The 18,509-nt window shown below is 42.4% G+C and overlaps 1 protein-coding gene across 1 annotated transcript in view; it reads left to right on the top strand.

Annotated features, from left to right (window-relative positions):
- Positions 1-18,509, top strand: part of MACF1 (microtubule-actin crosslinking factor 1) — a 459,246-nt gene that overhangs the window by 355,432 nt on the left and 85,305 nt on the right. The window contains exons 52-53 of the mRNA XM_011977683.1: positions 1,055-1,550; positions 2,815-4,286. Coding sequence (XP_011833073.1) covers positions 1,055-1,550; positions 2,815-4,286 — 1,968 coding nt within the window. The remainder of the gene's footprint in view (positions 1-1,054; positions 1,551-2,814; positions 4,287-18,509) is intronic.

Here is an 18,509-nt window from a genome sequence, read left to right as displayed (position 1 = left end):
CTGAGTACTTTCTATAAATTATCTCATTTAATCCTTATAACAGCCAAAATAAGTACTCTACTGTCCTCATTTTACAGATGAGGAAGCTGGGGTTTGAGAACTTATTAAATCTTGCCTAAGGTCATACAGCTAGTAGGTAACAGAACCAGGATTTGAACACAGACAGTCTGACTCCAGATCCTGTAATCTTAACTTTTTTGATGACAGCAGCAAGGGATAGAAAAGAAATAAAAAGTCGTAGTCATTGCCTTAAAGAAGCTCTTTGTCTAATTATGCTATATTATAAAATACAGATTGTATATGCTCTTCAAATTCTAAGAAAGAAACTAAGAAAAACAGACACTGAGAGTTGACATGGCAAGCCCAGCTAGTAATACAGCTGGCTCTGGGATCCAGTGTTCTGAACTCCCTATTCAGAGGCTTGGGTATTGCATGGCAAAGCACATGAATGCCAACTTTAATTTCTCAGCCATGTCTGGCCTTAGTAACTGACATTGAAACAGAATAGGACAAATAAGGAAAAGAAATAAAATAGGAACAATCACTGAGCCTTTCAAAGTAAGTTTTTATTAAGCAATTGTTAAGTGATACTGCCTCAGCCTACTAGCCCGGTCCTTTAGTTTTCTGGTTTATTTTTTAAAGTAGTTGGCACTATTTGGCACAATCCAAAATCAGTTTTTGTTTTGACACTGCTTTTTCTTTTTTGGAGACAAGGTCTCACTATGTTGCCCAGGCTGGAGTGCAGTGGTGGTGTCTCAGCTCATTGCAGCCTCAGCCTCCTGGGTTCAAGCAATTCTCATGCCTCAGCCTCCCAAGTAGCTGGGACTACAGGTGTTCACCAGCACGCCGCACTAATTTTTGTATTTTTAGTAGAGACGGGGTTTCGCCACATTGGCCAGACTAGTCTTGGACTCCTGACCTCAAGTGATCCTCCCACCTTGGCCTCCCAAAGCACTGCGATTACAGACGCGAGCCACTGTGCCTGGCCTGACACTGCTTTTAGATAGATCTGTTTTTTTCCTGTCTAAACATCTTGGTGTCATTTCTGTTTCAGTTTATGTTAAAGGAATTTGAAGCACGCAGGCAACAGCATGAACAACTGAATGAGGCAGCTCAGGGCATCCTAACAGGCCCTGGAGATGTCTCTCTATCCACCAGCCAAGTACAGAAAGAACTCCAGAGCATCAATCAGAAATGGGTTGAGCTGACTGACAAACTCAACTCCCGTTCCACCCAAATTGACCAAGCTATTGTTAAGAGCACCCAGTACCAGGAACTGCTCCAGGACTTATCAGAGAAAGTGAGGGCAGTTGGACAACGGCTGAGTGGCCAGTCAGCTATCAGCACCCAACCAGAGGCTGTAAAGCAGCAATTGGAAGAGACCAGTGAAATTCGATCTGACTTGGAGCAGTTAGACCACGAGGTTAAGGAGGCTCAGACACTGTGCGATGAACTCTCAGTGCTCATTGGTGAGCAATACCTCAAGGATGAACTGAAGAAGCGTTTGGAGACAGTTGCCCTGCCTCTCCAAGGTTTAGAAGACCTTGCAGGTAAGTTGGAGTGAAGAACATACTTCTGCCGTTATTAGAGGCAAGCAGAAAGAAGGAATGGGTTAGGAGTAGTCCCAAGAATCTAGGATTCCCTTACGTAATTTTTAGGCTCAGAATGGTGTTAATCCAATTCCTTCTGCTAGTTGCAATGAGAACTGCTGTGGTTGTTACACAGTGAGCACTTGCAAAATGTGAAGGTTTACATAGCATAGTCCTAAAGATAAAAGCTCTAATAAAATTTCAACCAGCAAGTAGAGATTCATCCCCATAGATGTACTAAGTGGAGTTCCACATATACTCTCATTGATACCCAATCTTTTTTTTTTTTTTAAATATTATGCACACCACACACACAGGTTCTCACTCTGTCACCCAGGCTGGAGTACAGTAGTGTGATCATGGCTCACTGCAGCCTCAATCTCCTGGGCTCAAGTGATCCTCCCACTTCAGTCTCCCAAGTAACTGGGACTATAGGCACATGCCACCATGCCCAGCTGTTTTTTTTTTGTTTTTTTTTGTTTTTTTTTTTTGAGACAGAGTCTCACTCTGTCACCCTAGCTGGAGTGCAGTGGCATGATCTTGGATCACTGCAACCTCCACCTCCTCAATTCAAGCAGTCCTCTTGCCTCAGCCTCCCAAGTAGCTGGGACTACAAGCACGTGCCACCATGCCTGGCTAATTTTTGTATTTTTAGTAGAGACGGTGTTTCACCATGTTGGCCAGGCTGGTCTCGAACTCTTGACCTTGTGAACCGCCCACCTCAGCCTCCCAAAGTGCTGGGATTACAGGCTTAAACCACCGCACCCGGCGATTATTTTTATTTTTAGTAGAGACGAGGTCTTGCTTTGTTGCCCAAGCTAGTCTTGAACTCCTGGGCTTAACTGATCCTCCCACCTCAGCCTCCCCAAGTGCTGGGATTACAGGCTTGAGCCACCGCACCCATCCTCTTCTGGACTTATTATAACTTGGTAGAAGAAAAATTGTGTCATTCATTTATTATTTATCTTTCTGAAAATGTTTATGACTTTCACGTTTACCAGCTAGAAGTCAAAGTTTACTTCTGTTACTTAGATCACCTTACAAGGTTGCTATGAGGATTAAATAAGATAGTGTATATGAAGGAGCCTAATTATATGCCTCTTTTTGGTAGGCCCTCAAGTAACATTAGTTCCCTTCCCCTAAGATTAGACCATATATTCTCAGCAAACATTTTAAATGCCAGGGTTCAGGCATTATTAATTTCAATTTTATTTTCTCATTTCAGCCGATCGCATGAACAGACTCCAGGCAGCTCTTGCCAGCACCCAGCAGTTCCAGCAAATGTTTGATGAGCTGAGGACCTGGTTGGATGATAAACAAAGCCAGCAAGCAAAAAACTGCCCCATTTCTGCAAAATTGGAGCGGTTACATTCTCAGCTACAGGAGAATGAAGAGTTTCAGAAAAGTCTTAATCAACACAGTGGCTCCTATGAGGTGATTGTGGCTGAAGGGGAATCTCTACTTCTTTCTGTACCTCCTGGAGAAGAGAAAAGGACTCTACAAAACCAGTTGGTTGAGCTCAAAAACCATTGGGAAGAGCTTAGTAAAAAAACTGCAGACAGACAATCCAGGCTCAAGGATTGTATGCAGAAAGCTCAGAAATATCAGTGGCATGTGGAAGACCTTGTGCCATGGATAGAAGATTGTAAAGCTAAGATGTCTGAGTTGCGAGTCACTCTGGATCCAGTGCAGCTAGAGTCCAGTCTCCTGAGATCAAAGGCTATGCTGAGTGAGGTGGAGAAGCGCCGCTCCCTGCTGGAAATATTGAATAGTGCTGCTGACATTCTGATCAATTCTTCAGAAGCAGATGAGGATGGAATCCGGGATGAGAAGGCTGGGATCAACCAGAACATGGATGCTATCACAGAAGAGCTGCAGGCCAAAACAGGGTCACTCGAAGAAATGACTCAGAGGCTCAAGGAGTTCCAGGAAAGCTTTAAGAATATTGAAAAGAAGGTTGAAGGAGCCAAACACCAACTTGAGATCTTTGATGCTCTGGGTTCTCAAGCCTGTAGCAACAAGAACCTGGAGAAGCTAAGAGCTCAACAGGAAGTGCTGCAGGCCCTAGAGCCTCAGGTAGACTATCTGAGGAACTTTACTCAGGGGCTGGTAGAAGATGCCCCAGATGGATCTGATGCTTCCCAACTTCTCCATCAAGCTGAGGTCACCCAGCAAGAGTTCCTCGAAGTTAAGCAAAGAGTGAACAGTGGTTGTGTGATGATGGAAAACAAGCTGGAGGGGATTGGCCAGTTTCACTGCCGGGTACGAGAGATGTTTTCTCAATTGGCAGACCTGGATGATGAGCTAGATGGCATGGGTGCTGTTGGCAGAGACACTGATAGCCTCCAGTCCCAAATCGAGGATGTGCGACTATTCCTTAACAAAATTCAGGTCCTCAAATTAGACATAGAGGCCTCTGAAGCGGAGTGTCGACATATGCTAGAAGAAGAGGGGACTCTGGACTTGTTAGGTCTCAAAAGGGAGCTAGAAGCCCTGAACAAACAGTGTGGCAAACTGACAGAGAGGGGGAAAGCTCGTCAGGAACAGCTGGAACTCACACTAGGCCGTGTAGAGGACTTCTACAGGAAATTGAAAGGACTCAATGACGCGACCACAGCAGCAGAGGAGGCAGAGGCCCTCCAGTGGGTAGTGGGGACCGAAGTGGAAATCATCAACCAACAATTAGCAGATTTTAAAGTAAGTCTTAACCTTGTTTTTCTTTTTCTTTTACATGTATTTATTTGCTTGTAACTTGGAAACCATTAGAGTATACATTTTAACTTCTGTCCCTAGTTCTATTATTGTCACTTCCATCACCATGAAAGCACACCGTCTGAAGACTAAATAGTCTCTTGGACTTCTGAGCAAACTGGTTTGAGCATTTTTCTTTTTTTCTTTTTTTTTTTTTGTCTGAGAGAGGGTCTCCCTCTCTCACCCAGGCTTGGAGTGCAGTGGTGCGATCTTGGCTCACTGCAGACTCGACCTCATAGGCTCAAGCGATCCTCCCACTTCAGCCTCCCAAGTAGCTGGTACCACAGGCGCCACCATACCCGGCTAATTTTTTGTATTTTTTGTAGAGACGAGGTTTTGCCATGTCTCCCAGGCTGGTCTCAGAACTCCTGAGCTCAGGCAATCTGCCCACCTCAGCCTACCAAAGTGTTGGGATTACAGGCATGGGCCACCAAGCCCAGCCAGAGCATTTTTCTATTGTAGTTTATTTCAGTCTTTATAACCAATTAAGGATATAGAAAGAAATGTCCAAGTCTTATCTCTTACTCTAAGAATTTCCTCTTAGGGTTTCTTGAGATTTCAGATTACCAGATTTTGTAATAGCAGTGAATGTATCTTCAGGTCTCTGTTATTCTTTTCTTTTCTTTTCTTTTCTTTTCTTTTCTCTTTTTTTGGAGAGAGAGTCTTGCTCTGTTGCCCAGGTTGGAATGCAGTGGGGCAATCTGGGCTCACTGAAACCTCCACCTCCCACGTTCAAGTGATCCTCCTGCCTCAGCCTCCCGAGTAGCTGGGGTTACAGGTGCTCACCACCACACCTGGTTAATTTTTATATTTTTAGTAGAGATGGGGTTTCACCATGTTGGCCAGGCTGGTCTCAAACTCGTAACCTCAAGTGACCCACCCACCCCAGCCTCCCAAAGTGCTGGGATTACAGGCATTAGTCACCGCACTCAGCCCCCTGTTTTTCAAATTGAGGTATGAAAAGCCCTAAGTTAAACATAGTCTCATCTTCGTAAAGTGTTATTTTTACACAGATTTTAGGGGAGGATATTGATGTATATTTGATATATTATGGAATAAAACATAAAATTATCATTAATTATTAAAATAAAACATGACACTTCAAATAAATCTCCCATTTATATAGTAAGCAGCTTAATAATACATCCCAGACTCCTCAAGAGTACAAGTTCTTTGCCTATAGGAGTGGTTGAGAAGTACTGCCTTAATTGCAAAAATACTTTAATTCTTTGCCTGAGCCAAAATTTCCAGTCCTGAGATTGTGTGAGTATAAATTAAAGTAACAGATGATTACATGACCCAAAAGTGTGGATTTACTGGGTTAGGAGCACATCTGTTGGATCTTGGCTCTCACTATATGAACCTTTTGCCCCTAGAGTTTTCTTTGTTGTAAATACCTAAAAGTCTCTCACTCTGCCACTGTACATGGAACAGATTTGGAAAGGATACTTCCAGCACTTTGTTTCCATCACTAGTTAACTATTCCTACTTACACAGTTAATACTCCCACCATTAAAGTAAAATTGTGATCTCAGAGACCTTGCTTGCCAGCGTTGTCTTAAAAACATGAATGCAGAGGTAATGTTGACACCAGCTCAGAGCCACATGGTCCTAGAGAGATCACAGTTTTGTAGACAGGATCCAAGTGCAAAAACGTGGCTGTTTCAGAAGGGCCCCTCTAGGAGCTTGGGGGAAATTCAGCACTAAAGTGTGACATTGGCTGAAGGCCTTCTTACCATGTTTGGAGATAGTACAATTTTGAGCAAGAGGAGTCATCATATTTGGGTTTCTTGAGGCACCCAGATAAGGAAAGGGTAGGTAGAGAAAACTTAAACCCGTGAAGCAGTGCATTCCTCTTAGAAACTCCCTTTCTAGTAGTAGTGTGGCTTTCCCTGTTGCACATTTTTCTTTCCTCTTTTGTTATAAGTGTCTCAAAAGCAGAGACTTTCTTCTACAGGTATGCTTCAGTTATCCAGTTTACTTGGATCCAGGCTATTTAGAATTCACCATCTAACCAACTAAATGAAGTTTTTAGAAAACTGAAACTTATCCTTTTAGGCTCCAAAATAGTTTTATCTAACCAGGTTCTGGTTTATATAGGAATTATTTTAAACTCAGTTTGCCTGATTTTCTAAATATGTATTATGCATAAGTTTTTTCTAATGAGTACAGGTTAACATTATTTAAATGGCTGTACTGTTCTATACTATGGTGATATTGATATTCTGAAAGATGTGAGAGACATTTGGGGCTGCTTTGTATTAAGTATTCCCAAATTACTGTGCACTTTGATTTCTATATTGAAGTTATTGTTTAGGGCCTCTATAGTATTATACTGGTTGGATTGGCTGTGCATGTGTGTGTGGAGAGGAAGAGGTAATTTCAGGATTTCTGCCCACCGCCATGATATTGGGTATTATTTCTTACGGCTATCACTCGTCACTGCTGTCATTTGGTCTGTGTAGTCTATTCCTCCCTTCTAATCTTCATTGAGCTAGAAAATGAGATAAACAGACCTGTTAAAATTGCATTAGATATGAGCTAAAATATGCAAAAGAGTCCACATGCAGGCATATTAGTGTTTGGGTTTGAGGACAAGTCATCTTTTCCTTTTCATTTAATCCTTGATTTCTAGAGACATTCTGACTTTTGATGTTGCTGGAAGATTTCAAAAAATTACTGGGCATTACTTTGTTTTATTTGTATCCTAGTATGTTGCCTAATAGTGCTCAGAGTTGAATAGCACTTAGTTGCTTGTCATAGCCAAATTCGTTTCACTGATTTCTAAAAATAAGCCTTCCACCTCAGATACTCTGGATGTGAAGGCTGGGACTGGACACTGATCGGCTGGGCTCTTGCAGAGTGTTTTCATCAGCAGTGGACTGGTGTTGACAAGACAAGCCTGGAAGAAGAGTGGGAGAAGGGAGAAGGGTGGTGGAGTGTCCCGTGTGTAGTCCATTGTCAAGTCAGTAGGTAGTTACCATAAAATGATCAGTATCCCCTCTCAAGTTGGGGATGCAAATCAAAAGCCCTGTTCTACCTGTCCACCTTGTAGGGAAGTCAAAAGCTTTGGAAAGAGTTTTTGCCTTCTCCCAGCAAAAGTCTTTGGTCAGGAGGGGAGGAGCATATTCTTGGCTGAACTCATGCTGAGCTCATCGGAAGTGAAAACAATGAGAGGAGAAAAATTCTGTGTGTCAGTTCCATAGTCCCCGGGAGGCCGCATAAAGGGAAGGTCTTTTTGGACCCATTCTGAGGACTGAGTCATTTTCATGATGTGAGTGTTGAGTTGCTGGGTTAATGTGTTATAGTCCAGCCACAGATTAATCTTTCCTTACTCCAGCAGCAGACCAGATTTATAAAGTATGACTCTGTTTTCAGATTCAAGTTATTTTTAATAAGGAAAAAACAAAGATGAAGATAAATATTTTTAAAAACAGCATTAACTGTAAGTTTTCAACTTTTTTCTTTTTTTAATGGAATCATACTCTTAGCACAGAATCTGCATAAGAGAAGAGGATATGAATCTGGGAGATGGAAACTCTGCTTTGACCCAGCTCACTTCATGGGAGATAGTCAGAATAGACAGATAAGTTAGGCCTGTGAAGAACCCCTAGTCTTACTTGGGACTGTACAATCGTGCTGATAGATCCGTGGATCTGCAGTCTGTGGGGAAAATTATTTCTTCCTTAAATGAAAGTGGAAAACTAAAATACATTATTCCTAGGAAAGGCTTTCCCTCAGTTGCTTCTGAATGATTAGTAGGTCCTCGCTGGCTGACCAGATTCTGTCACATGGGAGTAGAAGAGAGTTCTTTTCCACTCAAACCAGACAGAGACCTTAGGCTTCCTGAGTTAGAATCTTTACCAGGTTCAGCTCTCTGTTGGAAGTAGAAAGGAAGAAGCCATTCTAGAAATCACTAATGAGAGAATTGAGCTTGTTTTCAGAAAGCTGGAAAGAAAAGACTTTGGCTAATCTCTTCAGGAAATTCCGTTTTCCTGAACAAGGGAGTCTCTGGTTATTGAGGAAAAGGAATTGTATGTGTCTAACAGGAGGCTAACAAGAAAGGAAGGACCTTTTTATCACTGGAACTTCAGCCAAAGAATTCCCCTAGAGTGACCTTCCTGGGAATGGTTTAAAAAAAAAAAATCTATTAAGTCTCTGATGATAACAAGAGACTTTCCTCATTTTGAAATTCCCTATGTAGGTTTTACTTGAATTGAGATGATTCTGAATCTTAAACCAACCCCTGCTTTGCCCCCTGCTCCCCCCAAAAACCATGTGACTTCTCGCTCAGAAAGTATTTGATGGTTTGGGCATCATACTGGTGAACATTATCAAGAAACCTGGATGCACTTTCATTCACTCATTTTTCATATGTATTTATATTGCTGTGTATTCAGGTCATGCTTCAGACTTGGCATTCTACCTCTCAGTGATAAGAATGATCAGTGGGGCCGGGCACAGTAGCTCACGCCTGTAATCATAGCATTCTGGGAGGCCAGTGTGGGCAGATCACTCGAGCCCAGGAGTTCGAGACCAGCCTGGGCAACAAAGTGAGGCCCTTCTACAAAAAATAAATAAATTAGCCAGGCATGGTGGCACATGCTTGTGGTCCCAGCTTACACAGGAGGCTGAGGCAGGAGGATCACTTGATCCTAGGACATTGAGGCTGCAGTGGGCTGCGTTCATGCCACTATAGTCCAGTGTGGGTAACAGAGTGAGACCCTCTCTCAAGGAAGGAAGGGAGGGGAAGGGGAAGGGGAAGGGAGAAGGGAGGGGGAGGGAAGGGGAAGGAGGAGAAGGAGAAGGAAGGAGGAGAAGGAAGGAAGGGAGGGAGGCAGGAAAGAAAGAAGGAGGAAGAGGAGAAGAAGGAGGAGGAAGAGGAGGAGGAGGAGAAGAAGGAGAAGGAGAGGAAGAGGAAGAAGAAGAAAAGAAGAAAGGGAGGGAGGAAGGAAGGGAGGGAGGAAGGAAAGAAGGCAGGGAGGGAGGAAGGGAGGGAGGGAGGGAAGAAGGAAGGAAAATGGGAAACTGACTCACAGACCGCTTTAGGGTCTGTGAGTTTCTCATAGTGGTTCACTTCACCCAGTGGTGCATATAAAGCACCCAAACCAGTTGCTCTTTTCCTTTCTTGTCTTTGAGGCTGGGCTGTTGGGTTGTAATAGGTACAGCATCAGGCTTCCTTAGGATTATTTTCATTACTAATTCAGGTTGAGCAGAGCCCAGGATCAGGGTCTCAGTGTACTTGAAGTTTCTACTGGGGGACCTAGCTTTCCTACTGTGAAAACAGAATAAGAAAGTCTTATAAACGCCTTCTTTTGATTTATTTATTTATTTATTTATTTTATTTATTTTTTTTGCCGCATAGAAAGCAAGCTTAGGCATCTTCATGTGCACATGAGAAAAGCCCTGGAAAAGGCCAGGCACAGTGGCTCACGCCTGTAATCCCAGCCCTTTGGAAGGCTGAGGTGGGTGGATCACCTGAGGTCAGGAGTTTGAGACCAGCCTGGTCAACATGGTGAAACCCTGTCTCTGTTAAAAATACAAAAATTAGCCAGGCATGGTGGCACATGCCTGTAGTCCCAGCTATTCAGGGAGGCTGAGGCAGGAGAATGGCTTGAACCCAGGAAGCAGAGGTTGCAATGAGCCGAGATCACGCCACTGTACTCTAGCCTGGGTGACAGAAAGAGACTCTGTCTCCAAAAAAAGAAAAAGAAAAGGAAAAAGAAAAGGCCCTGGAAGACAGGGCACAGCATGGAGTTGAAAGACTGCCAGTTTACTCCTTTCTTTCAAATGATTGCAAAGACAGTATCAGCTCATCTACGTTTTTGGCAGTTAGTACACCAGCCTGAGAGTGAGTCAGTAGAGGGTAGAGCAAATGAGGTTAGCATTATCTACCTGCCCTTGGAGAGACAGGAAATCACACTCGGTATGACCTGTCTGTCACCTGGAGGTTTAGGTTTCCCCAGCTTTACTAAGATGAGTGGGAATCCTCTATCCCTGCCAACCCCCACCTTGTACTAACCCTTCCTTGGCCTGTCTTGGTTTTTTGCTTTCTTCCTTAAACAAAACTACTCCAAATAGGAACTAGGGTCCAAGGAAATAAAGACAATATCCTAAAATGGATTTCTCAATTTCAGCACTGTTGACATTTTTGGGTGGTGGGTAGGGAGGAAAGAGGCAGCCACTCATGCCACCACCTCTGCCCACCACTATCAACATTTTGGACTGGATAATTCTTTGTTGTGAGAAGCTGTCCTGTGCATTGTAGGCTTTTTAGCAGCATTTCTGACCTAGTAACTTCCCGGTTGTACAACTAAAAATGTCTCCTTGGAAGGCAGAATTACTACCCTCTGTTGATAACTATAGCCCTGGAAGAAATTGCCACCTATCCATGGGAAACTTAGAATTCAGGTGGAATAGGTTACTAGTTAAATATTTATGTAACAAGCAGCCTTCTGATAATCTGATTATGACTGTGTATAGTGGCAACAACTACTTCGAAGTCAGCTTTCCTTTAAGCCAGGCCCTGGATTCTTTATTTTTGCTGGTCTTAATCTCTGTCTGGCTTTAATATCTCCTGGTCACTTTCCCTGGCTGGAATTTGCATACAGTTGTCAGTTGTTGATGCAGGTGTTTGGTTGATGATGCATTGCCAAAGAGAAGAGGAATTTCCTTTGTGGACATATTTCAGGGAGCTTCCTTGTTCTGTGCCTTTAAGGGGAGACTACAGTCTCTCAGTTGTTCTCCACAGCCAACCAAGAGTTTGGCTGCTGATATTTATAACCCTTATGTGACCACCCCCACCTCCCCACCCCACAAAGAATTCCAATGCTCTGTAATAATCCTCTCCACCCCCACCATAGCAACTGGATGGGGAGAAGGTGAAGGAGCCTTTAAGGCCTTTAAGTTTGCTTCATGTTGAACCTTTTCCAGCTCCCTTTTAAAGTATTACCAGTTAGTATTTTAAATATCAGTGTCACAAGCAAAATCCCAGGCTTGCAGCCACCGCATCATCTTAAAGGAGCCTCATGCCCCAGTGAAGGTAGTAAAATTGAATGGAAGGTAGTAAAATCATCAAGAAAGGACTGACAGATTTTACATAAATCTGTCTGGAAATTTGATAGCAAGGTGAGATTTTAAAGCAACAAACGGGGTGGGCGCAGTGACTTACGCCTGTAATCCCAGCATTTTGGGAGGCCAAGGCAGATGGATCTCGAGGTCAGGAGATCGAGACCATCCTGGCCAACATGGCAAAACCCCGTCTTAGCCGGGCGTGGTGGCATGCACCTGTAATCCCAGCTACTCAGGAGGCTGAGGCAGGAGAATCGCTTGAACCCAGGAGACGGAGGTTGCAGTGAGCCAACATCACACCACTGCACTCCAGCCTGGGTGACAGAGCGAAACTCCATCTCAAAAAAAAAAAAAAAAGCAACAAATGTATCTGTAACCAAAGAAAAGGACTGAGCAGTTGGATTTGGATACTAAAATTCTTCACATACAATATCAGCATGTAGCATTCACAACTAAGATTTATCATTTGTATAAGAAAGAAGGAATATGTTTCCAGAAAAACCAGAATGTACCCTGTGCAGAACTTGTATGTATTGATCGTTGAGTATTTGATTAGTCAACGTGGTTGAGATAAGCACAGACTTGCAGAACAGGACTGATCCTCACTGTGCCTAGAAATGAATGGTAAATGGTCTCAGCCTTAGGCTAGTTCTGGAGCTTCAGAAAAATATCCTGGGCACTTTCAAGCTCGCTGATAAGCTGTGAGCTTCTAGGAAGTATGATGAGTTTCTTTGAAGGGCCGTTTATTGTTAGAGTTGCTGGTTTACTAGGAATAAAATGAGTTCCACAGGGAGTCATGTCAGGTCACTGCACCAAACCATCACTGTAAAGGGCTGTCTCCTGCTGAATGGATTCTTCACAAGTCTCAGCTGTCCCAGCTGGAAAAACCCAGCTATGGGTAGAATGTGCACCCTCCCTATTTTGCCACCACTAAGTGCTTTTCAACTATGAGTCTCTCTTATTGGCTACAGAAGGTTAATAGGATACACTTACTCTCTAGGACGTCATAAACTATTTTTCTACCACGAGTCCTGTCGTTTGAAATATGGATCTTTGCTACACATGGTAATGGTTTATGGATCGTTTTATGGGGGCTAAAAGGAAATGATTCTATATTCCTTTTAACCCATCCTTACTGAGCAGTTGCTCTGTGCTAGTCCTTGTGGTGGGTACTGGAGTCTCAGATAGTCTCTAGTTAACAGTGTATGGATGTGCCTTGACTTACAGTGAAATTATGTCTGGATAAACCCATCATAACTCGAAAAGACTGTAAGTCAGAAATGCATTTAATGTACCTACTGACCATAGCTCAGCTTAGCCTACCTTAAACATACTCAAACACTTACATTAGCCTACAGTTGGGCAAAATCATCTAACACAAAGCCTATTTTATAATAAAGTGCTGACTCACTCATGTAATTTATTGAATATTGTACTGAAATTGAGAAACTGAACGATTGTATGGGTATTTGAAGTATGATTTCTACTGAAGGCATATCACTTTCACCATCATAAAGTTGAAGAATCTTAAGTTGGCCGGGTGTGGTGGCTCATGCCTGTAATCCCAGCACTTTGGGAGGCCGAGGCAGGTGGATCACGAGGTCAGGAGATCTAGACCATCCTGGCTAACATGGTGAAACCCCGTCTCTACTAAAAATACAGAAAAATTAGCCGGGCATGGTGGTGGGCGCCTGTAGTCCCAGCTGCTGGGGAGGCTGAGGCAGGAGAATGGCATGAACCCGGGAGGCGGAGCTCACAGTGAGCTGAGATCATGCCACTGCATTCCAGCCTGGGCAACAGAGCGAGATTCTGTCTCAAAAAAAAAAGAAAAATCTTAAATTAAATCATTGTTAAGTCAGAGACCATCTATAGTAAGGGAAACAGATACAGAGAATTACAGTGGTAGTGATGTAGTGGTAAATGCGGTAAGAAAGATCTGAGTCTAAATGATCTCTGAAAAAAACTCTGTAAATCAGATGTTTAAAATCCCATTTTGCAGATAATAAAACTTAGACTTGAAGAGGTTGAAATAACTTGTTCGAGCCACATAGCAAGTAAATATTAGAGTTGGGATTGGGAAGGTCTGTTTGGCACCAAAGTTTATGCTACACCAGTGGTTGTCAACCAAGCAAAGCTTTGCAGAAACTCCCACTTCCCGCCACTCCTTTTTTTTTTTTTTTTTTAAACAGAGTTTCACTCCCATCACACAGGCTAGAGTGCAATGGCACAATCATGGCTCACTGCAGCCTCAACCTCCCAGTCTCAAGTGATCCTCCTGCCTCAGCCCCACAAGTAGCTGGAATTACAGGTGCACGCTGCCATGCCTGGCTAATTTTTGTATCTTTTGTAGAGATAGGGTTTCACCATGTTGCCAAGGCCAGCCTTGAACTCCTGAGCTCAAATGATCTGCCTACCTCAGCCTCTCAGAGTGCTGGTATTACAGGAATGAGCCACCATGCCTGGCCCAGAGACATTTTTTATTGTTATGACTGGAAAAGCTGCTACTGGCATCTAGTAAGTGCTGCTAAACAACCTACAATACACAGGACGGCCCCTTACAATGAAAGAATTATTCAGCTGACTTCTAGAAAGCTAGGGAATTTGATTTTTGCCATCTTCAGATCCCATGACAAGTAAGAGTTAACTGATTAAATAGTTCCACTTCCTGGGAATGCTTCTGTGGTTTTCCTCTTCTTTAAAGAAAATTAGTTAAGAAATAGTGTTGCTTCCGGGAGTGACTTATACAGATGCAGTCAGGATCTTGGGGAACTAATCTGAGTCAGCGACTGAAGAATTTTCTCCACGCCTGACCAGTCCCCACCCCACACTGCCACAAGGCTCCTGCTGTGGAAATCAATCAGCTGTGTATCTCAGGCTGCTTCCTGTAGGGTGTGTTATGGAATGGCATTAGCCCTTGCACCAGCTGGGAGTACTGATCTCAGTGTGATTTTATCAGACTCTGTTTCTTTTGAGCCTTACTGTTTGGAACAAAGGACCCTCTGTTAAGAATGCAGAGAGCTAGTGTGATTGGATAGCTAGCATATATGTACATGGTTCCTATGGAAAAAAAAACAGACATAAATTATGCTATAGCCCTCTAAAATTTGGGTCTCCAAAATGATTTCCCGACCTTCTGTCTGTATTCACAGTTCTTTCTGTAAGTACTTATCCTTCCCCCAAAGCAATTCGAGGGCCATCTGATCTGATAAATGGTGGTATCCTTCAGAACTAGCATATTTTTATGTTTCCAGTCTTGGACATATTTGATCCCCACTATCTTTCCAGTTGCATTTCCTATATAGACCATCCACTACATCCAGTTACCCCAGACACTCCTTATACATTTTATGTATTTGATTTCTGAAGTCATAGCTCAAGTCCACTTCTTTATAAAGCTTTTTTTTTTTTTTTTTTTTTTTTTTTTTTTTTTTGGGATGGATGCTGGCTCTGTCACCCAAGCTGGAGTACAGTGGTGCGATCTCGGCTCACTGCAACTTCTGACTCCCAGGTTCAAGTGATTCTCTTGCCTCAGCCTCCCAAGTATCTGGGATTACAGGCACGCATCATCACGCCTGGCTAATTTTTTTGTATTTTTATTAGAGACGGGTTTCGCCATGTTAGCCAGGCTGGTCTCGAACTCCTGACCTCAGGTGATCTGCCCACTTCGGCCTCCCAAAGTTCTGGGATTATATTATAGGCATGAGCCACCATGCCTGGCCTTATAAAGGCTTTTGATCTCCCCGGCTCACTACTTCTGATCTCTTAATCATTTACAATGTACAACTCACTTGACTTTTATTACATACTACCTAATTTTGACATTTTCTGATTATATTCATCTGTCCTATCCCCTCAGTTAATTCACTTTTGTGTCCCTTAATGTAGTTAGCATATTGGTATATACATAGTTGGAGATGAGAGAATATTTGACTGACTGGATGAACATTCTTTATTTCTCATAAACCATGTGAGCTCTAGGATTCAAAATGCTGTCTACTCTGCAAGACTTGAGATATGTATCCTTGTGTGTCCTGAAGAAATTCTAATCTTAGCCTGATTTCCTCAGCTCTCCATCTTCCTTCTGGGCTTCCTTCCTTCTCTGCTAGTTAGTATATGTTAAGGGAACACAATCTTTTTTCAGTATAAGAGAGCAAAACTAAGAAAGAAATGTGCTACTTTTTATGCACAGAGTCATTGGTACTTACTCAATTAGTTGACAGTTTAGTGTAGTGAAAAAAACTGAATACAAGTTTGAGTCACAAGTATCCAGGTTTGAATCCTGGCTCTATCATTTACTAGCTGAGTGACCTTGAGGGAAATGACTTAACCTCTCTGAATCCTATTTACTTTAACTATAAAATACAAGTATTGGTAAATCATACCTTTAGGATTTTTATGAAAATTAAATGAAGTGATATATCTAAAAGCATTAGACTTATATTCGGTGCTCAGCTCACTAGATGATAATATGCTTTTTTAAAAAAGAAGCTTATCTAGACATATAAATTAGAATATTTTGAATTTTTTTTCATTTTTGTTTTTTGTTTGTTTGTTTTTGAGACAGGGTCTCACTTTGTCACTCAAGCCTGAAGTACAGTGGCATGATCATGGCTCACTGCAGCCTCAACCTCCTAGGCTTAAGCGATCCTCCCACCTCAACCCCCGCAAGTAGCTGGGATTAGAGGCATGCACCACCACAAAACCAGCTAATTTTTGTATCTTTTGTAGAGACGAGGTTTCACCATGTTGCCCAGGCTAGTCTTGAACTCCTGAGTTCAAGTGATCTGCCCACCTCAGCCTCCCAAAATGCTGGGGTTATAAACATGAGCCACTGTATCGAGCCTGTGAAATCTTTTTAATAACAACAGTTACTCCTCTTTGTGACTAGCAATCATCATTCATCATTCTCCAGAAGACTTGATCTAAGGCCCAGCACCAGAGAAGATTGGTTTTTTCTTCTTGGAAATTGGAAAAATGGAAATTATGAGGATAAAGTAAAATTAGTTTGATAACAATGAAACAAGTGGATGGACAGTCTTCCTGAGCAGTTTTTGTGGGAACAATAGTGTAGGGCTTATTTCTAGCCCTAGAGTGGCAATAATAGGCAAGTTTAGGTCATGACTCAACACAGCTTAAAATATATTTTATGTACACGTACATATACATACATGTTTATTCATTAATTTTTTCATTTATGCATTTCTATCAGAATCCTACAACCAGCAGGTTTTTCTGAGACCATTTTGGCCTTGGCTTATATGCTCTACAAAATAATATTATTTTCAAATCATTAACCAGAATTAACCAGAAGACATTACCAGCTCAGTGACTTCCCCAGCCTCTCAGTGCCCATTAGATCAGCTCTAATGATCTCAGGGATTTTGGCCTAATTAGCTTTTATTGTAGACCATGTTATCTTCCTTTGTTACCATACAATGGCAACTACTAAGTCAGCATCTTTAGGAAAGACACCTCTTAATATTAATCAATCTTTAATTAAAACATTGAGGGCTGAGGTGGAAAATATCGGCAGAGTTTCAGAGGCAAGCAGCTTAAAATACAGATATAATTCATCTGTCTGCCAATCTCATACCAGATTGAAATGTTTTACAGAAAGTCTTTAATTCTTTACAGTTTCAGCAAATATGTGTTTTTAATGTTTTTAACATTTGGTCATGTGTATATATCAGTCAAGGAAAGAAGATAATTCAAAGAAATTGTATGTGCCTTAGATTTTCTCCATCTTGAATTAATTGTATTTATCAAGTGAACCATTTTATATCTCTGTCATCTTGCAATTCATTCTCAAAGGATAAGCTCTGGTTTTGGTCTAATTCTTTAAATTCATACCTAAGCTGTTTGTTTCTTTGTCATCAATGATAAGAATTTTCCTTAGTAACAAATTGAAAGAGATGGTTTTTAGAAATCTCTTCTCTCTGTATTATTTATTCTGCCTTCTTTTCTAATATTCAAGAGCGGGGCTGGGCGCAGTGGCTCACACCTGTAATCCCAGCACTTTGGGATTACACCAAGGCAGGCAGATCACTTGAGGTCAGGAGTTCGAAACCAGCCTGGCCAACATGGTAAAACCCCATCTCTACCAAAAATACAAAAATTAGCCAGGCTTGGTGGTGGGCACGTGTAATTCCAGCTACACAGGAGGCTGAGGCAGGAGAATCGCTTGAACCTGGGAGGTAGAGGTTGCAGGGAGCCAAGATCATGCCATATCACTCCATCTGGGTAACAGAGTGAGATTCTGTCTCAAAAAGAAGAAAAAAAAAAAAAAAAGGTGATTCAACCCAGGGACCTCTTTCATGGAAATAACCAAGCAACTTTGCGATGATCATACCACTCTGGAACTGGAAAGACTACTCTCAGTCCCAGGGGGAGGCCCACATCATCACTTTCTCAGGAAAACCTCCCCTGAGCTTCCAAGCCAGGTTGAGGCCCATGACCCATGTTCTCATAGCACGGTGTGCTTTTCTTTCAGAGTATTTATGCAGTTGATTAAAATGAATGTCCTTCTCCCTTACTAGAACGTAGGCTTCTGACTATGTCTTGCTCATCACTTACTCTCTTAGTGCCTGGCATAGTTTAGGGCACATAGTAAATCCCAATAAATATTTGGTGAATGGATGAAAAGAAAAGAATCAACGATATAACCTTGTAAAATTAGTTGCCTCAAGAGGATAGGAAGAGGAATCCAAGGAGACAAAGGACTGGCTAGAAAGATAGCATCAGGATACCACAGTGTCATGGAAGTCAAAAGAACACAGTCTCAAGAGGAAGGAAGGACCCATACTTCTTTCTCACCACTGCTTATCCTTAACCCCCTCTAATCTGATCCAACACCCATCACTGTGCTGAAACTGCTCTCTTAGATATTCACTGGCTTCCTAGTTGCCAAGTCTAGTGGCCTTGTCTACCTCACTGTTCTCCTCTTTCGTTGTGCAGCATTTAATATCAGATCTTCTTTCTTGAAAGTTAATTTACTGACCGGGCGCGGTGGCTCAAGCCTGTAATCCCAGCACTTTGGGAGGCCGAGACGGGCGGACCACGAGGTCAGGAGATCGAGACCATCCTGGCTAACACGGTGAA

Source organism: Mandrillus leucophaeus, unplaced genomic scaffold (assembly GCF_000951045.1).
Source record: "Mandrillus leucophaeus isolate KB7577 unplaced genomic scaffold, Mleu.le_1.0 Scaffold182, whole genome shotgun sequence".
Classification (NCBI taxonomy): Eukaryota; Metazoa; Chordata; class Mammalia; order Primates; family Cercopithecidae; genus Mandrillus; species Mandrillus leucophaeus.
Note: the sequence above shows the minus strand (reverse complement) of the source record. Positions and strands in the feature narration are given on the sequence as shown.